At 44.4% G+C, this 25,101-nt stretch overlaps 1 protein-coding gene across 9 annotated transcripts in view; it reads left to right on the top strand.

Moving 5' to 3' along the window:
• NEO1 (neogenin 1) overlaps positions 1 to 23,792 on the top strand; it is a 237,766-nt gene extending 213,974 nt beyond the window's left edge. For 6 of the 9 annotated variants that reach the window (XM_059371881.1, XM_059371879.1, XM_059371880.1 and 3 more), the window contains 8 exons: positions 540 to 608; positions 4,200 to 4,347; positions 10,333 to 10,571; positions 11,166 to 11,258; positions 14,670 to 14,828; positions 18,645 to 18,908; positions 20,887 to 21,023; positions 21,219 to 23,792. In XM_059371881.1, coding sequence (XP_059227864.1) covers positions 540 to 608; positions 4,200 to 4,347; positions 10,333 to 10,571; positions 11,166 to 11,258; positions 14,670 to 14,828; positions 18,645 to 18,908; positions 20,887 to 21,023; positions 21,219 to 21,302 — 1,193 coding nt within the window. In that variant the 3' untranslated portion in view covers positions 21,303 to 23,792. The remainder of the gene's footprint in view (positions 1 to 539; positions 609 to 4,199; positions 4,348 to 10,332; positions 10,572 to 11,165; positions 11,259 to 14,669; positions 14,829 to 18,644; positions 18,909 to 20,886; positions 21,024 to 21,218) is intronic. The other 3 variants (XM_059371883.1, XM_059371882.1, XM_059371884.1) reach the window with 2 other exon arrangements.
• The last annotated feature ends 1,309 nt before the right edge of the window (positions 23,793 to 25,101 follow it).

Raw genomic sequence — 25,101 nt, 5'->3', positions numbered from 1 at the left:
AACTTCCACATACCTTCCTGCTCCTGCTTAGGGTATCCTTATATTGGAAAAGGCAGCTTTATAATTTGGGGGGAAAATCCAAACACTACTGACACCTACTAGGAGATCAACATAGCCAAGTCCTTTAGAAAAGTCCACTTCCATAATGCAGAAGTCAGCCTAACTGGTCCCTTGATTCCTTTTCTGAGAGAAGCTACTTTTGCCAAAAGTGCTCTGAGTGGTCTTGCAGGAACTGTTTCCTGGGCGAGAGAAATGTGTGTGCTCCCACCATGTGAATAGCAAGTGGCAGTCTGTTTCCACACTAGATACAGCCATGGCCCAAGGGATACAGCCTTTCAGATGCCTCATTGCATAGAAAGCTATACCTTAGTTTGCTTTGCACAGCCCATTTTGTGCCCTGTTGTTTATGTGCTACTTCATTTCCTCATGGACAGAGTAGACTGAAAATAATTTTTTTGTAGAAAACATTCACTAGCTGTGAAGTCGACTCATCCCACCAATGGCTTGGGTCATTACTGACATGATTTCTTCTCCTTCAGCCTCAGGGTCTGCAGGAAAAGGAAGCCGGCTGCCAGACCTAGGATCCGACTACAAACCTCCAATGAGCGGTAAAGCTTTTTTGCCCCCCTGTGGGCATGACATGGTTTTGCTTGAATTTCGAAATGTCTTTTGTAGTTTTCTCTGTGGTGGGTTATACCATGTTAACCTATTTTCTTTTATTCAGTAGAATTAACTTTAGGCATTTTGGGGCAAAAGTCTGCTAAACTACTGTAAACCCATTCATTATCCATAAGTAAGATCGTTTCCCCCACATACCCAACTTAAAGTAAGATTAGTTCTAAACAAATGAGTCTTCCTTTGTGCCACTGCCTGCCTCTAGAAAAGAATTAGAATCTTGTTCTCAAAAATAAGCCCTCTAATGGGATTATCTATCACCTAGAATAAGCCAAAGAAATGCTTCATGACTTACTGTCCACACTGCTTACCACAGTGTTTTAATTTGGGAATTCTAAAAAATTCTTCCCACTCTCCTAGCCAGCTTAAGAGCTGGTGCCTTCTAACTCCTTAAATGATGGCACCTACTTCTCTACAGAACTTCACTATTTATAAGTTACTTTCACACCCGAAATTATATTTGATCTTCATAACACTGTAAAGCACAGAGAACAGATATTCCCATTTTACACATTAAGAGACTCAGTGGAGGGGCGCCTGGGTGGCTCAGTAGGTTAAGCCTCTGCCTTTGGCTCCAGTCATAATCCCAGGGTCCTGGGATCGAGCCCCGCATCGGGCTCTCTGCTCAATGGGGAGCCTGTTTCTCCCTCTCTCTTTGCCTGCCTCTCTGCCTACTTATGGTCTCTCTCTCTCTCTCTCTGCCTAATAACTAAATAAAAATAAAAATCTTTAATAAAAAAAAAGAGAGACTCAGTGGAGAAGTAATGTGCCTAAACCCACCCATTAATTATGGAAGTCCTAGAACCAAAATCCAGGGCTTCCGACTCCTGATTGTGACGTTTCCACTGTCACACACAGCCTAGTAGGCCTGGGGTTCTGTACCAGATATGGGAATCTGAGTCCTAGGCTGAGTTCTAGGACTCTGCACTTTTCCTCCTAGAATGCGTGTGTTGTATTTATGTGCAGTCCATGGTATAATATTCAAGGCTGTGAGGAAAGCAGCTGTTTTCTTGTTTTTCATTTATACATTCATTCATTCACCCATGTTTATGAAGGTTCAGGTTCAATGTAACAGGCTATGTATGGGAGCAAAAGCAGTGAGTAACAAAGCAACTGGAAAGGGAAAGCTTCACAGAAGAGGGGAAGTCTGACCCAGATATGAAAGGATGCGTGGAAGATGGCTAAATGTCACGGGGCAAGGGGTGTTGAGCATTTCAGGAAGCACCAACAGCATGTGCAAATGCATGGCCGCCAAAACCAGCCAGCTCTCTTCAGGGATCACACTGCCTGGAGGCAGGCTGGAGATTTTCGAATTAGATGAGGTGGAGGTTAGAACCAACCTTCCAGAAGCTCAGGTACCATTGCTGCAAAATGTGGGCTTCACCCTGCTCATAGCATGTGTAAGACACCTTGTACCACGGGTGAGCTGTGATCTCCGTTCCTTGAGTACCGACTGTTACGACTCTGGTGAATGAAGAAAGAGTTGGGGCTGAGATAATGAAGTCAGAGAGAGTGGTTAAGCAGCTATTGCAGTAGCCCATATGAGGCTTGAGAAATGGCCTGTCATAATGTCCCTGGCAGGACCTGCTCCCTCGGCAGCTCGCTCTCACCCTGTCTTAATGGGAGCTTTCAGTCCTCTCAGAAGCCAGAGGGCAGATATAGTTAAGTGGGAATTCATCTCTGGCAGGGGAGAGCTGCCACCACCACCTCTGCAGGCCCCCACGCCCCAGCTCCCCAGCTCTGAATGCAGGGCCTTCCCCACCACACACCCTGCCCAATAACTCAGCACTGTTCTTAATAAAAGCTTTTCAGTTAAAGGCCCAGTATGGTCTAACTTTATTGGCCCCTAGTTCTGTAGTCTTTCCCAAATGTAAAAATGTTTTATTAAAGTTCAGTATGTACAATTTAAGTTGTCTATCTGCTTACTTTTTTTCTCAGAAATGAGGAATAAAAACAATTAAACCAAATGGAGAAGAAGAAGCTCTCAAGCCCTCCTAAATCAGCCCAGATTTTAGCACTGTGCTTAGATGTAGCCTATAAAAGCCATACGACCAGAAGCTGGGAGGTCAGCTAATGCAGTTATGGAAGGGGCTCCCACTCTAAGTACACCTTGAATTAGATAAAAAGTTTATAAACCAGGGTTGTATTTGGGAATCAGATTCCCAAGCCATAGCTTCATGTTAGGGATTTCTTCCCCAGTCTCCCAGACTTGTAGAAAGATTCTTCCTAAACATTTCTAGAAACTAAATACTCATTACTTGGTAAGGCAGCTCTGACTGTTGAACAGGAGAGAGAATAGCTGGAAAGAAAGATATCAGCTGTCAATGGCAGTCAGAGCCGTGTGGTGGGATTTCCCATGTTTTATAAATGAGCATGTGTGACTTTTATAACGAGGTGGGAAGGGAAGAAATGTGTTTCAGAAAATAGAAGAACAAGAGTTCGAATACAGCTAGATTACAAGAGGCCTTGATACAAAACGGCCCTCATCCTGTAAGCAACGAGGAAATAAAACAGGAAGAAAAAGAAGCTAAGTTTCCTCAGGGTCTTCAGTGATCTGGCCTCTGCCTTTTCGTGCTCACTCTCTTTCCTCTAACTTTGCTTCTCTCCCCTTGCTTGAGCAACATTGCCGCCTTTCTCTTCCCTTCCCTGCCAAGCTCATTCCTGCCTTAGGATCCTTCCACTAGCTGTTCCGTCTCTCGTGAACATTCTTCCTCCAGATCTTCGCATGGTGGGATCTTTCTTGTCACTCAAATCTCAGCTCAAATGCCATTTCCTCAGAGAAGTTTTTTCCAACCACTCGGTCTAAAATGGCCACCCACTCTGTATCATATCCCGTCATTTTATTTTTTTCTTAGCAGTTATTACTAATAATTTCTTGTTTATTTTCTGCCTGTACCCCAGCAATCATATCTTTGTTGTACACTCTTGCATCCTTAGTACCTAGAACAATGCCTGGCACATAGTAACTACTCAGTTAATATTTGTCAGACTAATGCATATGTACAGATCTACTCTTTCCTGAAACTGATTAAGAGAATTAACTTTGCAAAGACTATATTTATAAAAGCAGACTGTATTTTTCTTTTTCTTTTCCCAGACTGTATTTTTCAAGTAATTTTTGTGATCTCAGACATCTGAATGTGGAGAAGAACTTAGCTTTCTCTGAATGTACATTTCTTAAATGCTTTTGAAAATCATGATCTAAATGATTTACAAATGATGCTTTATAAGACAAATTTATGCATAATATGACATAAGATACCAGGCGGGGGGCAGGCCCTTCATTTGTCCAAGTATAATGTTTACTTTAATTCAGGAAGCCATCACTAAACACAGCTTTGTGCAAGACACTGTGTTAAGAACTGTACATAGCACATAAACTTGGCTCTGTAGATTGCATGAGACACTTGTATCCAAGGCAATGAATGTATTACAGAGACTCTCACATGAAGTTTCCATACTCTGAGTGTATGCATTTTTTGAATTCTCGAACTCTAACAGACGTACCGGTTTTCCCTCTACAGGTAGTAACAGCCCGCATGGAAGTCCCACCTCTCCCTTGGACAGTAGCATGCTGCTGGTCATCATTGTTTCTGTTGGTGTTGTCACCATTGTGGTGGTTGTGGTCATTGCTGTCTTTTGCACCAGGCGCACCACCTCTCACCAGAAAAAGTAAGGAGCCCCAAATGTGGCCCATGGTTTTTGTTATCTATTCTTTTGTTCCTCTGTGACTTCTGTAATTGGAGTTGTACAAAGAGATTAAACATTCAGTATAGTTGACCCTTGAACAATGTAGGGATTAGGGGTGCTGACACCCCCCATGCAGTCAAAAATCCACATATAAATTTTAAGTTTTGACTTCTGCAAACTATGAGTAGCCTACTATTGACTGAAAGCCTTACTGATAAACTATTAACACCTATTTTGTATGTTATATATTATATGTAATACATATTATATATCACATATGTAATATATATTATAGACAAAATTTTTTTTATTTTTACAAAAAAGAAAGCTAGAAAAAAGAGAGTGATTAAGAAAATCATAAGAAGAGAAAATACATTTACAGTGCTATACTGTATTTATCAAAAAGAGTCCACACATGGATACCAAGCATTAACCCTAATCCTACATCTGGAAAGTGGGTTCCTGAACACATGATAAGAAAAGCTGAGAAGCAGCCCAGTTATTCTGGAGAAGACCCCCAAATATTTAAGAATTGGTGGTATTTCTGAAAATGGACGTAAAGGTAAAGATAAAAACAGAAAGAAAAATTGAATATCTGTTAAAGCATATTTAGAGCCCCCAAATCCCTTCTTTGCCTCAGCCCAGTAGATGGCTGCATGTCTCTTACTGCCCAAGGAGAAGTCTGGGGTTTTATTCTCTGGCAAGATCTCTGAACTATAGAGTGTCAGGTACATACACTAGCCCAAACCCTAACCCCTACCTGTAACCCTCTAGAGAGGTCTCTCAATTGCAGGATATTAGGCACATACCCTCTTGCTGGCCCCAACTCTAACCCTGGATATGAGGAGGAAAAAAGGAAGATGTAGTGAGTGTGTGTGTGTGTGTACACACACACTGAAATACGCAGCCATAAAAAAGAGGGAGATCTTGCCATTTGCAACTACCTGGATGGAGCTAGAGAGTATTACGCTAAGTGAAGTAAGTCATTCAGAGAAAGACAAATACCATGTGATTTTTCACTCTTGTAGAAATTAAGCAAAACAAATAGGCAAAGGGGGAAAAAAAGAGGCAAACCAAGAAAGAGACTGTTAACTACAGAGAACACACTGAGGCTACCAGAAGGGAGGTGGGCAGGGGGTGGGTGAAAGAGGTGAAGGGGATTAAGGAGGGCACTTGTGAGGAGCCGATGATGTATGGATGTGTTGAATTACTATATGGTACGCCCAAAACTAATATTACACTGTATATTAACTGGAATTTAAGTAAAAACTTTTTTAAAAGTCTGCGTGTAAACGGACTCCCCAGAGTTCAGTCCCATATAGTTGAAGGTTACCTGTGCACGAAAAATGATGTTTTAAATATTTGTAAGTGAAATGCAGAATGGCTCTTCTTATAAATGTGTATTGGTGTTCTGGCAGGAAAAAGGTGCATACTCAAAACGGGGGAAGGAAGTTTAATGAGGGGACTGTTTACAGAGTCACAGGTAGGGCTAGGAGACAAGGTAGAGATGTTCAAGGACCAGCAGCCATGATAGGCCACTGTCACCCTTAGGCCTGAGAGGGCAAGAGGTCTTTCTGAAGAACAGAGAGCCATGTTCAGACGTCTGAAGCAGTAGGAAAGGGCTTCTTGACAGGAGCTGGGTGTGGTGGGAGGAAGGTGTCCTCTGCCAGCCTCTAGTGCTGCAGGGAGGGGACAGGATTAAAAACACCTGCTACTCTCCAATCTCTTGCCTGTGTCTTCACTCAGCCAGACCCATCAGAAACCAGGAGCAGGTTGCCAAGTAAGGCAGGTAGAGGTCATTTAACTCAACCTCTTGAGTCACAGAGGGGAGAGGAGAGGTCTGGAGAGGGAAGTGGACCGTGTCCAGCCTTGCCGGTAGCTGCTTTGGAGTACTGTTTGTGTAAGCACATGGTGAGCCAGACACCCAGGAGTTTAGGGGCATTCTTACAGGCTTTTTCATGGCACAGATGCCACCTGAAATGGAAGAGGACCATAGACCTCTTATTCTACATCTAATTTAAGAATATTTTTCAAGGGGTGACTGGGTGTCTCAGATGGTTGAGCCTCCGACTCTTAATTTCAATTCAGGTCATGATCTCAGAGTTGTGACACCGAGCCCCCACGTCAGGCTCCACAGTCAGTGCAGAGTCTGCTTGAGTTTCTCTCTAAAATAAATTTTTAAATCCTTAAAAAATTTTTTTTCAAGAAGTGCTACCAAGTGTGAAAGCTTAGGACTGGCAGGTGGGGGGGAGAATACTGATTTTGTGAATAAGATAGTCTCATTTATAATTGGCATATCAAATTAGCAGAGGGGTCAAATGACTGTGAGCCCTGAACTCCTCTGGGATGTTGAGAGTTGTGGTAATTGTCTAGAGCAGATAGCAAGGTGACTCAGTTATAAGATTGTTTGATAACAGCCTATGCTCCTAACTTAAGAGGATCCCTGACCCTAGACAACTTTCACCTCACATACAGCATCTGGCCAGCAAGACAGAATACCAAAAATAAAAAGATTCCTGAGTTACCCCTAATAGCAAAAAACACGTGTGGGCAATAAAATGACTTTAATTGGTGGGTCCTAAAAGATGATAAGATGGAGATATTGCTCCATAAAAGAGAAAGGCAAGTTCACGTCAGTGTTTATGATTATCCCTCAGACTTGGTCTGCCCAAGGCAAGACAATGCATGTGTTTAATGACAATAAATATGTTTGTTTTCAGTATAGAGGACAAGTACAGATTGCCCTGTCATTGCCACTGGATATGGCTTTATGTCACTTTGTGTATGTTTTTGTGAGGTGTTTAATTTTTCTTTTGCCCAAACAAAATAGCTTACCATAGATTGCATTGCATCTGTTTCCCAAGGGAGCAGGGGGCTCCTTTTATAAACTTTCTGGTCACTGCTTCTTAAACCTCTCCCTGTCTCCTTTTGATATGGAAAACTGTTTCCCTTAAACACATCAGCAGTGATGTTATTTCTACTCTAGAACTTGTCTGCAGGCTTCTTTGTTCAGCATTTCAAATGTATCTACTTTTATGAACTTGGTTTTATATCTAGTTTCAGAAATCTTGATATCTTTATTTAAAAGAATCTAAAAAACAAAGTGATGGAATTCCTTAGTGCTTTGGGGATTTAAAATTAAAAGTAAATTTAAAGAAGCACTTATTCTTTAGACTGAGAGGTAGAAAAGTGAGTTAGTAATAGGCTCTGTCCTTTGAATCTGCAAATCCTACAGATTTGGGTCCTTTTGCTTAAAAGAATTGTGTCGAGTCTTCATGGGGCTTCTCCTCTCCCTTTCCCAATGACCATCTTTCCAGCCATTCCATGAACCACTGAAAAATATGTATGAGCTTTTCTTCATACTTGTTTTCCCCTCTGAGGAAGTATCTCCCATTTCAATTATAGCTGCTTATGGACACTTAAAATTCAAAGCTGACTGAGTATTTATGGCCTAGCCCCTTAGTGCTTCTCAACACATTCCTCATTCGCTACCTCAACCTTAGCAGATGAGAACTACCTCCAGGTACCACCATATGATCCAAAACCTCCTTCAGTGTACTTCCTCCTACCGGAAGCCAGTTCTCCGTTAACCCTCTGGATCTCAGTGGCTCTCATCTTTCTAAGAACTTATACTTGCTGTTCTCCCCTCCACACAGCTAACCTTTCACTCTCTTAGCTTTGTCTCTTCAGCAAGTAAGTGTGCTTATACCTCTTTTATCTTAAATCATTATAATTACAACCCATATTCTACTCCCCACTAGCTGTTTACAAAGCCATCCTTCCCATCACCACAGAATCTCTTGATTACTGTATATACTCGTGCATTCTTTCATTGCCTGCTGATGCTTCATTTCTTGACGATCTGGATTCTGCTCCTACCACTTCACCGAATTGCTTTTGCTGAGGACCGATGACCTCCATATTGTTAAAGCCAGGAGACATTTTTTTTGTCCTTATCTTAATCTCTCAGCAGTATTTTTAACTCAGCTACTCCTTCCTTCATGAAATACTCTCTTCTCCTGTATGTCATGATTGTATGTTCTTTTTCACATATCCTCATTATCTACCCAGCCATCAGACCTTCCTCGGGACCTGATCCTAGACTTACTTCTCTATGCTCCCCCCCCCAGTGCTGTCTACTCCCATGGCTTCATTTACTGTCTGCATTCCAGTTACTTCTGTGTTTCTATCTCTGGCCAAAGCCACTCTCTGAGTCTCAGACTTGCACATTCTGTTGCCTCTTCTACGTTTTCTCTTGAATGTCTCAGGGGCACTCACCATGTTCAAGACAGAATTTATAATCTTTTCTGTCAAGCCTGCTTCTACCTCCATTAATTACAATATGAGTAAATGACTTAGCTTCAAACTCTTGCTTCTATGCTCCCGCCCCACCCCACATCATTTATTCACCAAGTCTTGTCATTTCTGCCTCCTAAATAGATGGCACATCTGCCTCTTCTCTCCATTCCACTGTCCTAGACCACTGTCAGTCATGGCTAAGACCGGTGCAGTAGTATCCTAACTAGTCTCCTATTCTTTCCCCCACCCCATAAATCCATTCTTCATACCACAGTTGGAATAATTGTTTAACTCAGAATTGGTCTCCTTACTCTTCTGCTTAAAACCACATAGTGGTTTCTCATCTCATAGATGGAGGTCAAACTCTTGGCAGGTCTCCAAAAGCTCTTCATGATCTAGGCTACCTTTGCAGCATCATTTCATCATTCTCCACATTGTTCACTGTGCTTCTGCTACTCAGGACTTCTTACGGGCCCTCTGATATACCAGGCTGTTGTGTTCTGCTTCAAGGCTTTGACATAAGCTGATTTAATCACCTGCAAAGCATCTTCTTCCCTTCCTCCTTTAAGTCTTAACTTCAGTGTCACTTCTTTCTCCAGCTTTGTCCTAGCTACCTTATGCCAACTATTAAAAAATAACTATAACACTTGGCATTTCATTAAGCTCAGAATATTTTAAAATAATGAGATCAACATCTGTCTTCCTCACTTGACCAGAAATGCTGAGGGCACAGCAGTCCAGTACAGGGATTGTCTGACATACAGTGGGTACCTAATAAATGCTTATTGAGTGGATAAGTGAGTGTGAGTGAGTGAATAGAGAAATTAAGGCACAGAGAAGTAGGCGCTGTCATCCATTTTTCATTTTTATTCATTTGGTAGTCCTAGATTTGGGTTCCCTGAAATGTTCCCTTCCTCTTTTATGAGCCATAGACTCCACCTCTACTCCAATGTTATATTTCTAATTAGTGTTCTCGCTATATTAATTGGAAGTTGAGAAACCTTCTGCTTTAGAGACAACTTAATTTTAAAATGCTGTCTAGTCTGCTGATAATAAAAAAAAAAGTCACAATGCAGTAGTCAAATATGCCCTTTTATGTATCTTGAAATATGTGTGGACAAAGCAGAGATACATTTACTGTTCACAAAAGTAAACTTCTTTCCCGTCTTCTGTTGTTTTGTATGTGTGTTTTTAGTTTCTGCCTTTACTTAAGGCATCTCTCAGAAGGGCGGTTTTAATCATTCAAGCCTTTTCACAAATAAGTTCAAAAGAGCTACTTAAAAAAAAAGAAACCCTGGGTGGCTCAGTGGGTTAAAGCCTCTACCTTCGGCTCAGGTCATGATCCCAGCGTCCTGGGATCAAGCCCCGCATCGGGCTCTCTGATCAGCAGGGAGCCTGCTTCCTCCTCACTCTCTGCTTGTCAAATAAATAAATAAATAGAAACCCACGTGGGGCACCTGGATGGCTCAGTGGATTAAAGCCTCTGCCTTCGGCTCAGGTCATGATCTCAGGGTCCTGGGATTGAGCACTGCATTGGTGTCTCTGCTCAGTGGAGAGTCTCCTTCCTCCTCTCTCTCTGCCTGCCCCTCTGCCTACTTGTGATTTCTCTCTGTGTCAAATAAATAAAATCTTTAAAAAAAAAAAAAACCCTCTTAAATTTTTGCCTAGGAAGCGAGCTGCTTGCAAATCAGTGAATGGCTCCCACAAGTACAAAGGGAACTCCAAAGATGTCAAACCCCCGGACCTCTGGATCCATCATGAGAGACTGGAGCTGAAACCCATCGATAAGTCTCCAGACCCAAACCCCATCATGACTGATACTCCAATTCCTCGTAACTCTCAAGATATCACACCAGTTGACAATTCCATGGACAGCAACATCCATCAAAGGCGGAATTCTTACAGAGGTGCAGATTGTCCCCAAATGTGGGAGAACTATTTCCATTTAAATCATTTTCCATTTCCTACAGTTGCCTGAATTTGGCGATTCCTACGTGAGGTTAGGTTTAAAGAAATGTGTATTGTGAGATTTGGTCAACATCTGATAAAGAATAGATAGTTTGGAAAAACATAGCTTGTTACTGGGGAGAGGTTCCGTGCCCAGATGAGACAGCCTTCTAGATCCGTTAGGTCTCTTCTCAGGTGTCAGCAACTTGATACCGAAGCATTTGAGACAACCTCGCCTATGTCTGTACGTTTCATCCTCTCCCTTCCTTTAGAGTCTGCCTCTCTTTGTGGTGGTCAGAATGTTTTTGGTCTGGACACTCAAACTCCAGACTGAAGCATGGTAGGCGACATTATGTCAACTGCACTGACTCTCAGCAGAGACTCCTCTAATGGGCTCCTGATCATTTTCCTTGTTTTTCACTTCCTGCAGAATCATCTTGTCCCCATTATATTGTTTGCGAGTTCTGACCCCTCCACTGGGAGTGTTTTACCACTGAGGCTGCTTAGTGGCCTGGGGCACACGCTTATAACTAACGTCCATATTTGCTGTCTAGGGCATGAATCAGAGGACAGCATGTCTACACTGGCTGGAAGGCGGGGAATGAGACCAAAAATGATGATGCCCTTTGACTCCCAGCCACCCCAGCGTAAGTGAAACCTCTCATTTCCCCTGTGCTGCCAGTCTACCCAGTTGTCCTGGGGAGCCACTACAAATGATGTCTTTGACTTCATGTGATCCTGACACAAAAGATGACCCACTGAGGCTTTGGCATCTTGGCAAGAAATACCAGACACTTTTGTATTTTGCAATTTATATCTTTCTTGAGATAAATAAGCTAAAAAGCCAACTACCCCAGTCTCCCAGGAACAGAGAAGTAACCAGTCTCCCTAACAGTAAGCACGGCATCTGTACAGGAGGGTGGAGAAGCGTCATTCTAGGCTGGAGCTAAGGATAGCTGGATGTCACAGTATTCCTTAGACTTCCTGACACACATTCAGTGTTGATGGACACCTGTCATTTTTTTAATTAACTGACTTTATATTTTAGAGGATTTTTAAGTTTACAGAACAGAGTTTTTGAAACAAAATTTTTCAACCTTAATTTACCATGCTTCACTTTGATAAACATAAAAGTTACTTGGCCTCCTTTAATAATATTTGAAATTCACAGTAAGTTTGAAAACCAAAAAACAGTGGAACAAACCAATGCTTTTGTTCAAACTACTGTGTCTTCTCCCTTGTCACTGTTTTCAAGGTAGGGAGGCCATTCTGACCGGCTAGCACAGTGGGGCTTTCAGGTGAGGGTCCCCTGTGCCATCCTACAGTGAAAAAGCCACCTACCTACTGATAACAAGTTTTTCCAGTTCTGTACCAGAAGTATTTGTTGTAAGCTGAACAGATACCCAGTAAGCTGTAGCACTGTCAGACACCTAGATTCAAATCCTGAAAGCATCTACTCGATCACTTTTCAGTTTAACCTAAATGAGCTTTTGAGTTTTTTATTAATTTCTTAAGATATCCCATTTCAGAACTCTCAGCCACCTCTCTGTCAACAAGTGACAGAGATTTGAATAGTCACAGATACCCTACACACCAAAGAAGTAAACCATGGCTCCCTATACTTGGAAACTGGTGAAACATCCAGGTGTGTAAATGCACACACACTGTCACACTCACTGTGCACAGACATGTAGATGCTAGATTCTAAAAGTCAGCTTTGGAAGAGAAAGGACTGATTGATTAGCAGGTCATTTCTGTACAAAGTAGGGACCATGATGAAAAAAGAAGGGCCTGAACTTGGAAGCATGCAGGGAAAATCATTGTCTCCCTCTTATGAGAGGTGCCCTGGCTGGGGTCCCAGGTCTAAAAACGTAAGTGTCTGAAAAGGATAAACCCATTGCAGTTGTGTTTGATGTATAGCAGGATGATAAGCAGGACTACTTGTTTGTTTTGTACAAGATTTTAGTTTTACCCAAACTGGCTTCTTTTTAAGTGCTAAGGAGAAAAGATATGTTGTACCAGTTGGTATCAGGTGTTTTTTTTTGTTTTTTTTTTTTTTTTTCATTTTCTTTTTTGGGGGATGGGCAAGGAGTACCCATAAATATACAGTATTATTTAATTTGTGGCTCGGTAGGTGGGTGAGTGAGTGGATTCTTTAATTCAAGATTCTGAAAACAGGTATTCCAGTATGCTGTGACATCTCCTTTTCCCCACCTGGCTCCAGTCCTTTTTCTCAGGCTGCATCTCCTGGAGTCTGCCCCACTGGCCACCCACCTGGCCTTCAGCAGCTGAGCACTGCTGGGAAGCACTTGGCTACACTGGGCGGAGGTTCAGTCAGCCTTGTACAAGGCCTTGCTCAGAAGCGCCAGGACCCAAGGCAACTGACAGCTAGTGACTGCTGGCCTTGTTCTAGGGAGGTGCTTTCACATCATCTTCTTTTTTATATACCCAATTTGGAAAGACTGGAAATGCCTTTAAAAAGAGAAAGTCACTTCTGTTTTTCTGTGCTAGAGTCCTGCATACTGAGAATGCTTCTCACATTGTACTTCCTAGGTAAAAGCCCAGGAGGTTTCTTCTGTTCCCCCTGGCCTTAATTCTAGAAAATACTGATGCTGAAGCTTCCTTTCGGAAAACCACCTCTCTTCCCCTAAAGGAGGTGCTGCCTCCCAGATTACCCTGAATCTCCTCTGCTGGCTTTTCCAAGTTGTGTTTTGTCCCTAAGGACCATCTGAGCCTTCTGGCCTCTGAGTGCAGGGAACGCCCCTGTTTTTTCCCCAGACCTTAAGGAGGGAAGGAGCAGTGACACTCCAGGGCCCGTGGTTGCTTGTGCCATCTGCCTGTCTGGCAAGTGGCCAGGGCAGAAAATAGCTGGAGAATAAAAGTGTCTAGAATTTTTCGTCACTAGAGTAATGTTGAGTGGCCCTACAAAGATCTACGGAGATCCTTGGTGACAGAGACATTTAATAGACTCCAGAGGTTAATTAAGTTTTATCACAGTTGGTGAAGCCCTTGCTTAGAGGGAAAAAAAGGTCCCCTGTGTTCCTAATCAGCCCCACCTCTTTTCCTACTTGAGGGGTTTAGAGCTGTCCGTGCTGGTCTTAAACGTTCTGTTTCTAAAACTACTCTAAGGGAATACCTAAGAGAAGCCCCAACTGGGCTTCTGATTTTGTTTGCATCTCTAGGATCGATAATGAAGCCTCATTAAAGGAGTGTTTTGTCTTCATAGTAAGTTATATATGGAATATCTGTGTGGAAATTTGGATTTGTTAGCAAAATGCAGCAAATTTAATTCCTTAGCCAATATAGAAGGAAGGATGCAATTAGGAAAGAACCATTTATATTTTAAAATGTGAATGGATGTGGCCGAGCTCCCAGACTAGAAGCAGTTAAGAGACGGTGCCATAGAGCTGTGTTTCATGTTTTTCATGCTAGACGAGTTCAGTTCTATTTACGTTCCTTTTAAGATAGGAAAAACTGATTAACTGATTAAACTGCTTAAACTCGTCTATTCAGCCTAAATACCTATTGCATGCCTCATTCAACAATAAGAAAAAAACAGAACGTACTAGGAATATACTCAGAGGAAGAGAAATTTCTATTTTTTTAGCAGGAGAAAAAAATGATAGAAACCTAAATCATCATTTGTTTGCATATGGATTTATATTTTGTAACATATTCAAATAGATATTTTTAATAACTCATGCAATCCATGTTTATTGTAGAGGAATTGGAAATACAAATAAACCAAGAGAAGTTTTTTTTTTTAACTCCTAACCATGCTATCCCCCAAGATAATCACATTAACATTTAGTGTGTATTCCTCAGAGAATGTGTGTGTGTGTGTGTGTAGATAGATAGATACATGCATAGGAGCATGTTGATTTAAAAAAAAAAGTGAAATCCATGGCTAATTGTTCACACCGGCCAGCTGCCCCTCAGAAGCCAAGGGAATGGTTGTACTGCGTGGGAGGGGCAGGGGTGGCTTTGCTCTGGAACGGTGACTTGTCTGTGTCTGTGCAAGCATGTTAAGCACTTCTCTGTCTTGTGTTCATCCACAGCTGTGATTAGTGCCCATCCCATCCATCCCCTCGATAACCCTCACCATCATTTCCACTCCAGCAGCCTCGCTTCTCCAGCTCGCAGTCATCTCTACCACCCGGGCAGCCCGTGGCCCGTTGGCACATCCCTGTCCCTTTCAGACAGGGCCAATTCCACAGGTGAGAGATGAGGCTCGAGCCCCAGATGGAAAGCATTCCCAGAGTTGGCAAGCTGAACTGGGAAGGACTTGCCCTGCCTAGAAGGATTTGGAATTTTTCTGTGTTGTTTATGTATCATAACATTTCTGTTACTGACTCAGATTGATTTCTATAAAATTCACCACCCCCCATTTTTTTCTCCCTAAGTTGATAAGTGCTCGGTGCAAGGTGTCCTCTTAGTAAAAATGTAGTAACTCAAATCACATAACCATGTCTTGTTTCATCAAGTTGCATCTTGATTCAGTCATATTTTGTTTATTTTTTAATCTTCTAATCTGAACGGAAAACTCATTCGAGATGATTTTCAGACATGAGATGTGGCCTTCCCCTTGCAGTTACTCTGTGGTTAGGAGGGTGTATAGGGCAGCCATAAGATAATTCTCATGTTAAATCTTATACGTACTCCTGTTGTGGCCCAAAGTAAGAAATGCATCCAGGGCCAGTGAGGCCAGCTGGGGCCATTCACAGCCCTGTGAATTTTGTGTACATTGTAAACCTCAAGTTGCCCAGAGGATTACTGACGCTAGAAGAGGGTGCACAGGCATGCATCATCTCTAAAAAACAGGAAATGAGCCTAAAACTGCTGTGCATTTAAAGAAATACATTGCCAGATAAACATGTCCCCAGTTTGGAAGTCTTAGGAAATAGCATTATTGAACAGTTTCAAGGAGGAGTGGAACAAATACTGTTAATCCTCATTAGATGAAAATTAACTTCCATCCTGTCAGTGTTAGGTGCAAATCTAGTAACTTTTCGTATGTACAGTATGTTCTTTCTCCATCATTTGAAATGTGTCTGTTAATAGTTACAACATGAGTAGAATTAAATTTTGCTCGTTCTGGAAAATAAGGGAATTTCAAGTGAATTCCACTTCAAAAGTACCTCAAAACCTCATGCTAGAAGTTTGGGTTACCAATAACATTCCCCCTCTCTAAGCTTTGATCAATTTGAAACATACCCAAAACATCAAATGAAGATCACAGCTTTATTAAGGGGATGCCTACCCACCCCCAGAGTTGCCACTCCCCAACCTTTACTTGGTTTGCACTCTCCAAACCAAATGGAGAATGCCACTTAAACTTGTGTCCAAAATGGGCCTTCCTGCTCTGTCCTTCCAGATCGAGGTTTGGGGCCCTTGCTTTAGGGAAAGACAGTCCACTGGCCATTGTCCGGAGAACCAAATTCTGCCTCACAGAGCTAGTCTCAGACAGAACAGAGACTGGAAAGCAGCCTTCCAGATCTGCTCTTGGAAAGCAGTTTTTGTGTCCTGACTATCTTTCTCTATTTTTAAGGCAGAAGAATCCCACCCACTAGGATGTGGGCCTGCCTGAGGGCAGGTCAGGCTCTTCTCAATCAGATTAGCCCCCTCTTCCTTCCTCTCTGACTAGGAGGGGGTTGAAGGTTGGCAAGGAGCAGAGCGGCCCTCACCGCCCTGATCCAGGTGGTCTAATGCTGCTAAAATTTCCTTTCTCAGTAAACTTGGGCAGACAGTGAAGAGAGGGAAAAGTAGTGATTTGTATCACTATAGGGTTCATCACTTTAATGACCAGAGGGACATAAAGAAGGTAAACTAATGACAGGGAAAGTCACTGAAGACAGCTCAGGAATACAGGGCAAGTGTCTTGAAATAATCCACATTCTTTCACCGTTATATTTTCCTGGGTCGCTGGAGCTCAGTGCTGCCACCAGCCCTATGCATGTGGGCTAAGCTTGGCTAGGGCTTGGCCAGAGTAGGGCTGTCACTGCCCTAGAGAGCCACCACTTGACACAGGAAGAGCACTTTCCACTTGTCCAAGACCTCGGCCAGTGTAAACTTTGTGTCTTAAACCCTGAGAGGGAAGTCATTCAGGAAGCAGGCCCTTAGGCAAGGGAGAAATCTTAATGACTGGATAGTTTTCCTTGTGGGGCAGCCGCGTGACACCCTTTACTGGGAATATAACATGGCCAGTGCCCTCTCCAGTTACACAGCAAGGTGGCTCTGGTATGTGGCAGCAGGCCAGGGTTCTGACTCAGGTAGGCAACACTATTCTCCTTTTTCACATTTCCCACCACCTCTTGGACCCTGAGAAGCTTATACATCAAAGTCAGGCAGTCGAGGCAACCTGTGTGCCCAGAGCTGACCTGACCCGTCTCCCAACATAGGCTGACATGGTCCAGGCTGGAGTCTGCTGCTTCTCTCCTACCCCCTACTCCCCTCTCTAACCGGCTTCTCCCCAGCCCAGGATTGCACAGAGTAAGACCAGCAGCTCCCTAGCTGTGGTTATCGCTGGCTCTAGGAAGCAAAGAAATGAGGTCCTCAGTGCACCTCTTGAGAGGATGAGAAGTGAACATAGGCCTAGTAGGGTTATCACAGCCAGGCTTTCCACACTGGGGGAAGGTGTGTGAGTCCCTTACCCCTGGGACCCAAGATCTTTAATCTGAGGGTAAGTTAACACTCATGACTGGGGTATCCTGTCTCCTGGGAGCCCAAGGGAATAGATTCAATGTTACCTCAGTAACAAGGGCAGGGAGAGGTTGGATTTCTACAGGCTCGTTTGCCCTGAGCTGGTGTCTCCAGAGCCATCCTCAGGTTAGCGATGTGGGTCCACACCAGCTCACACTGTTTACAAGGGCTTCCTTTTAAAGGGGGCCAGTAGTATTGGAAATGGAAGGGCAGTGTAATGTGGGAGTTCCGAGCATGGGCTTAGGAGTTGGGGCGCAGGGATTCGGACTCCTGCCCTCGCCATTCTGAGTCCATGAGCAGCACCTAACATCCCGGTGCCTTCTGAGTTACTGTGAGCATAGAATGAGCTCATGAATGTAGAGCACACAGCATAGTGGCTGGCTCAGAGTAAGTGCTCAGTAATTTACAAAGAAATGAACCTTATCAATTATTCAGGTCCTGTGTTCAGCACATTTCATACATCATCTCAATCCTCACTGAATTATGTTGTCCTCCCTGTTTTGTAGGTGACGAAAGAGACCCAGATTCAGTGACTGCCAAGTTAACCCAGATTGTATGCCAGATTTATAGCCCAGGTTTATCTGACTCCAAAGCCAGTGGTTTTTCTATCCCACCACGCTGCCTCTGGAACAACTCTGACCCCTCTTCACGTATTTGGAGACTGTCACGTTCTTCCTTAGTCGTCCCCCTCTCCAGGCTGATCTTCCCCTATTTTTTTCCCTCTGGACCCAAACACCTTTATGTGGCATGTTCTTAAAGCTATTTTCAGACCTCTGGACTCTTTGGTTGTCCAGGTCTCCCTTGAGCCATGGGGCTCTTGCTCTAGTGAGGCCGTGCACAGTCCCCCAAGGGCATGCAGGTCCTGTGGCATTGCCTCTTCTGTAGTAACTGGCAGGCCTTCTGGGCACATCTGGTGCTTGTCAGGCAGACATGTTATCTATGACAGGCCAGTTTCTAAGACCATCGGTCAGTCAATGAGTGATGTTTTTAATCTCCTTTTATATTCACATCTTAATAGACAGTAGCCCCGGGAACCTTTATGTCTACTCCCTACTAAGTACTCAGGAGAATGCTGTAAAATTTTGACCACTTAGCTGTGTGGGCGAGAACATTTCAGCAGAGCAGCTGGTTGGCAAAGTTGTTTGGGACGCTTTTGAATTAGTCCATTCTTACCTGGCCTTGGCAGTGGTGCTAATCCATGTTCCCTTGGACTAACACTGGTCCTGAGTGCTTATTGAGCTGATTTCAGAGGCCCTTAGAAGTAGCCAGAACCCTGGTATGTGCGTGTGTTTAATGGTAGAAGAAATGCTAACATTTAGACTTTCCTGCTGTAGAGTCCGTTCGAAATACCCCCAGCACTGACACCATGCCAGCCTCCTCGTCTCAAACATGCTGTACTGATCACCAGGACCCTGAAGGTGCTACCAGTTCCTCTTACTTGGCAAGCTCCCAAGAGGAAGATTCAGGCCAGAGTCTTCCTACAGCCCACGTGCGCCCTTCCCACCCATTGAAGAGCTTTGCTGTGCCGGCAATCCCACCCCCAGGCCCTCCCACCTATGATCCCGCGCTGCCAAGCACACCGTTACTATCCCAGCAAGGTGAGTGAGGACAGCAGCACCACTGGCGGGACCCTTTGGCTCTGGCTTGTGGCACAAGTCACCTCTTTGACAATAGCAAATACCTTCCAGGCTTATCCTAGTAGTTCAGAGTAGCTGGAAGTCATTGCCCCTTTCAAGAAGTATGTGGGCTCCCCTCCCTGGGCAATGCATATGAACTAGAGAATAATATTGTGGGAGTGAGGGCTGACTTTCTGAATCATGTTTTGGGTGCAGAATTCTTGGTGGTAAAATCCAGTGGCTATAGGTGTGGACAACAGATGTAGTCCACTTAGCCTCCCCAAAATGCCTCCCTCTGTAGGGTTCCTACAAGGTAGGGAAGGATTGGGGAGGACAAAACATGGAAGTAAGGGGACCCTTCAGATGGGACGGAAGTCAATTGCTCAAGTTCATCTGGTCCCCACGAAGCACCTAACCTGAAAAGCATGCTTATCCCTACTTCTCCACATCTGTTATGATGGTCTGTTTTAGAGTAAGTCAGTGGTTTTCAAGCTTTTTGGTCTCAGGACCCCTTTATAGTCTTAAAACCTATTGAGACAATGAAGGAGCTTATCTTTACATGGGCTAGGTCTACCAATATTTAGTGTATTAGAAATTAAAACAGAAAAGTTTAAGCTTTTTTATTAACTCATTTAAAAATAGCAAATCTATCATGTAAAATAAATAGCATATTTTTATGAAAAATAACTTGCCAAAACAAAAATATAGAAAGAAAAGTGACATTGTCTTGTATTTTCACAAATCCCTGTAACGTCCAGCTTCATAGGAGGGAGCTGGATTCTCAAACCTGCTTCTGCACTCGGTCTGTTGCAAAACGTTATTTTGGTTGAAGTGTAAGAAGAAAACGTGGTCTCACAGATAGGAAGTTGGAAAGGGAAGAGTATTTTTGTAATCTTTTCAGACTGGATATTCTTTTTTTAATACTATAGCAAAACACAAGAAGTTGTATTTTCTTATAGGTTTGTTTGTAATGTAATATAGCCATACCCATGAACTGTTTGTACTCTGTTTCATGAAAATCCATCCATCTTGTACTTTGAATGCATGATATTGGACATCATTTGGAAAATATTGATTCACTAAGTTATACAGATCCTCCAAAACTTAACACAGTTCGTTATACAAAATGTAAAAATACATTTATTAGTATCACCAAAGTCTGTAAGTGTTGGGAGGCTCTCAAGCTCTTGGTGGCACATACAAGTTTTTTAAGATTCTAATTTTCACTTGAAACTTGTATTTTATCATTGGAGATAAAAACTGTCCATTGTTTTACTTGAAGTGACTGGCTTACTTTATTTACCATCTAGAAAGTGTCTGCCCAGTGCTCAAGTCTGAATAACTGGTATGTCTGTCATTCTTTCTTTGGACCGACATTGGTGTTTCATGACAGAAGCCACAGTTCCTCTGGTAACTCAAGCTGTCACAAAAGTCCTGAGCTCCAGTCAGACACCGTCGTGTAGTAGACAGAAGTACTTTATACATACTTTCCATTTTGTCACATAGGATAAAGGTTGTATAATCAAGGTGGAGATTTAGTAAAGTAATTTTTATTATTTCATTAAGGATGATCTTAAGTTAAACCAGCTTTATTTTTATTTTTATTTTTTTTTTTAATGTTAGGCATGTCCGTGAATGACTTTGCAGTTTGGTGCCACTGCCCTAATTTATGCTAAGGCTACAGCAGTTTTACCCACTGTTGCTTTCATACCATCAGTGCAGAGGCAAAAATTTATTATTATGAAAGGAATTTTTACCTTACACTTCTAATTTTCTAAAGCCAGATGGAACTGTTTCTCTGGCCACTTTTGCCCTCCTTCCCTTGAGTGCAGTGCCTTTTCAGACCCACACTGGGTCTGGGTGCATCCCTCACCCTGAAGCAGCATCTGGACCTTAGTTGCCTTCATGAGATCTGGGGGAGCAGCTCAGCCACACCCCTAATAGTACCCTTTCCCCTCAGCTCTGAACCATCACATTCACTCGGTGAAGACGGCCTCCATTGGGACCTTAGGAAGGAGCCGGCCTCCGATGCCAGTGGTGGTGCCCAGTGCCCCTGACGTGCAGGAGACCACAAGGATGCTGGAAGACTCCGAGAGTGTAAGTTCCTGGGCCACCAGCCCAGCCAGGATGTCGAGTGTGTGTCTGGTGGCCTGCAAGTGTGCCGGTCACACTATGTTGTGTGCAGGCCCAGAGGTGTGAAACAGATGCACTCATACTTTGAGCAGACATCTCTGAGCATCTCCTCTGCGCCAGGAGCGGAGCTGATGGCTTATGTGCCTTCTCTTTCCCCAGAGCTATGAACCAGATGAGCTGACCAAAGAGATGGCCCACCTGGAAGGACTAATGAAGGACCTAAATGCCATCACGACAGCATGAGACCTTCCCCAGGACCTGACTGCAGACCTGGGTCGAGAAGTCTTGGGACAGAGCCTGGAAAGCAAGGATTGTACAGAGCACGTTAAGACAGCACTTAAGAACACAGAGCGAGCGAGCAGACCAGCCGGCGCCCCTGCGTGGGGCCAGCTCCAGGCACGGCCACCTGCCTTCTCCTGGTCGGCCTGGAAGAAGCCCGTATCAAGGCAGCTTCCCTTTGCCTGCTGATACCCTGCAGGACTGGGCACCATGGGCCAAAATTTTGTGTCCGGGGAAGAGGCAAGAAGTGCACCGTACATTTCATTTTGTGGTCAGGCTGTGTCTTTGTACTGCGGCCGCATCACCTTCATGGAGTGTAGACATTGGCATTCACGTACAGTTTTATTTGTGTCCTATTTTATTTTACCTTCGAAAGAAAAACCAAGGGAGTTCATGGTGTTCTCCACAAGTGGTTAACATTTGACTACTTGTCTGAATTACGTATGGAAAGTCATTGACAGTGTGGGTTGTTCCAGGGGTTGGCTTGTTTTTTGTTTTTATTTTTTGAATTCCGATTCATTGCATCCTCTACCAGCTGTTAATCCATCACTTTGAGGGGGGAGGAAATGTTGCATTGCTGTTTGTAAGCTTTTTTATTATTTTTTATTATAATTATTAAAGGCCTGACTTTTCTCCTCTCATCACTGTGAGATCACAGATCTATTTGAATGAAATGTAACATTGAAAAGACTTATTTGTTGCTTTCTGTGCAGTTTCAAAGTATTGGGGTGGGGGTGGGCCGGGGGGTTGGGAATAGGAAGTGGAGGGGCTGCTGAGGTCTGTGAATGTTTCAGTCGTCGTGCTTTCTTCCAGAAGCCTGCAGAGAACGGAAGCATCTTCTTTTTCGTCCTGTCCTGGCATGTCCATCTCTATTGTCACTAAGTTGCAACTGGACTTTCATTTGGGTCTTGTTAAAAAATTCTTCTGTGCAATAGGTGAGTTCGAGGACTTAGCTGCCCTGATGAGTGGGTCACATCCTGGTGAGAATGTCCATGCTGAGGAGCCAGTGCTGCACTTCCGATCTCTGGAGTGACACGGAGCAGGCCTAGAGCCCCAGCCGTTCCCGGAAAGTCAGGGGGCAAGACGGAGTCCTTTCCTGCTGTCTCCATGTGTTCCCTGGGGGTCGCGGGAGGTAAAGAAAGGCACTTGGTTTCCTCACAGGACTCCTTGCTTCTCTCTAGTTCCTGTCCTTGGCCGGTCCGGCTCTTGCTGCCGTGTTTCAGAGCCCCTTAGGGAAAGCACTCACAAGAATGAGGCCGGCAGGGGCTGCAGCACCCCCAAGGCTCTCCACTCCTTTCTGAACATTGTTCTGGAGGTAGCAGGGGTCAGGGACAGCAGAGGGGACCACCACCTCTTCCATCCCAGCAGCTCAGCGAAGCCCCTGATCAGCACGGGTAGCAGGAAGCTCCTGGGACATGCTGGGAGGCCCTTTGCCTTTGCAAACAGCCCTTACGTTCTTTGTCTTAAAAAGGTAAGGAGCTGAGGTGGGTTTGTTTTTTTTTTAATATTGAGAATATTAACAAAATCCAGGACTGACCATCAGGCATCTTCCCCTACTCCCCCCAACTCCCCAGAAGGCAGTGTGGAAGGCGCATCAGGCTTTGTTTCTGTAGCCAGGAAGAGGTCAGCCGCTGAGACCACGGGCGGGTACCCAGCCCACCAGCCCCAGGGGCCCTGGGCTCTTCCCTGGCCCCACAGACACCCCACTTGCCTTTGTACAGTCGTTATTTCTCCTTTTGAGGTCTTCACACATATTGGTTTTGTAGATGAACTCTGTATTTATTATTTTGGGGGCAATGAGAAGTGCAATGCCAGGAGTCCCGCCGTGTGCCAGCCGGTCACAGAGGACTGTGCCAGGTGGGATTCTGGAAAACCAGTGCACTTAAACTGGTCCTGAGGAGAGCACTCTGGACACCAGGAGGGCTAGATTCCCCAGAAGCTGTCTTACCTTTTGCCCAAAGAAACGTGCTCGGTATTCGGGGCGTTCCCTCCCGCGAACCCTGACACTCGTGTTACCTCAGGGCCTCGGCACCTGGATACTGCCGCGGAACGGGGGCGGGGGGAGGGGCCTATTTTTAAATAAAATAACTGTTCAAAGTTGGGGGATTTTTTAAAATTAAGAAAAAGGAAAGCTATTCTGTATTGCACCTTTTCACAGTTTAATACATTTTCTTACATATTCCTGTGATTTTTGAAATTAAACCATTGTGTGTCTTGTAATGTCCTAGTTGCGCTGCTGCTCGGCAGCTTCCTTCAGGAGGATTTGGAACAAACGTGTCTGTTGCCTTGTTGCCTGCTGGAGGGGGGCCTGGAGGGCTGCTGGGGCCTGGTTTCTGTACACACTTGTTTGGCCTTTTCTGTAGTTGATGCTGTAAACTCTATGGCTTTTTAAAAAACAATTTCATGTTTTTATTTAGTATTGGAAATCCAATACACTTTTTTAATCCAATCAAACTCCGGTGTGGTCAAAGAGTTTGTTTACTTTTTCCTTAAGAAAACAAGAGCTTTGGCATCCCTGGTTCCCGGCCTTGACATGACTTCACTGTTGCACTCACAGTCTTAAAGGCAGGAGTTCTGAGGGGCCCTGAGGGAGGTGTGGCGGGTGAGCTGGGAGACCGCAGGCCGCAGTCAGGTAGCCTGCGGGCAGGTTGGCCACGGTCAGGTCGTCTTCCAGCCCTGAAGATGAATCCTGTCCCCACCCCCCATGCCACCGTCGCTGCCCTGTATGGACGGAGCCACCCCAAGGAACGGAAGGTGGAAAGAACCAAGGGACCCTCACAGAGAAGTGCAGGTGCTCCTAGAAGGTGTAGAGGCCAAGTCCCTGGTGTGGCATTATCCTGGCCGCAGCTCGATCTTTCGGCAGCCATGCAGATCCAGGCCTTCCGCTCCCAGCCCACCTCTCTGGGGTGACATGTGGAGCAGGTCTGCTCTGGGCCCCGCCTTTGCCAGGCTGCCTCACTTCCTGTCCACCTGCACTGCCTTAGCTTGGGCTGTTCTAACAAAAATACGATAGCCTGGGGACCTCAGACAGCAAACAGTGATTTCTCAAAATTCTGGAAGCTGGGAAGTCCAAGCTCAAAGTAGCAGCAGATCCGGAGTCTGGTGAAGACCTGCTTCCTGGTTCTAAGATGCTGTCTTCTTGCTGTGGCCTCATGTGGCAAGAGAGATCTCTGGGGGCTTTTTCGAAGAGCACCGATCCCATTCATGGGGGCTCCGCCCTTGTGACCTAATCACTTCCCAAATGTCCCACCTTCCAATACCATTCCATTGAGAATTAGGATTTCAGTATGTGAATTAGGGGATACAGATATTCAGTCCATAACACTGTGAGATTTCTTACAGTATCTGAGGGTCTAGACTTGGTAGATAGATAGATAGATAATGGTGAGCACAGCAGCCGTAGGCCCTCCCCTCCACAATTGGCAATCGAGTAGGGGACAAGGAGCCCCATGTCCTTACCAGCGGCTCCGTCAGCCCCAGCACTTCATCTGCTTTGCTGCTGAATGTACCTTCTTAAACCCAAATCTCTTCATTCCCATTAGTGACCTCAGATGGTGTCAGAGCTTTCAGTGCTAACATCTGTGCTGGTCTGCCGAGTTCTCCAGGCCTAGCCTCCCAGGGCTGGGTGCACCCAGCATTCTAGCCGCAGAAAGTGATGGTGAAACACATCATAGTATTGCAAATGGACCCCCCCTCTTTTTTTTTTTTTTAATTTCAGCGTAACAGTATTCATTGTTTTTGCACCACACCCAGTGCTCCATGC

This window comes from Mustela nigripes, chromosome 13 (assembly GCF_022355385.1).
Source record: "Mustela nigripes isolate SB6536 chromosome 13, MUSNIG.SB6536, whole genome shotgun sequence".
In the NCBI taxonomy this organism is placed as follows: Eukaryota; Metazoa; Chordata; class Mammalia; order Carnivora; family Mustelidae; genus Mustela; species Mustela nigripes.
Note: the sequence above shows the minus strand (reverse complement) of the source record. Positions and strands in the feature narration are given on the sequence as shown.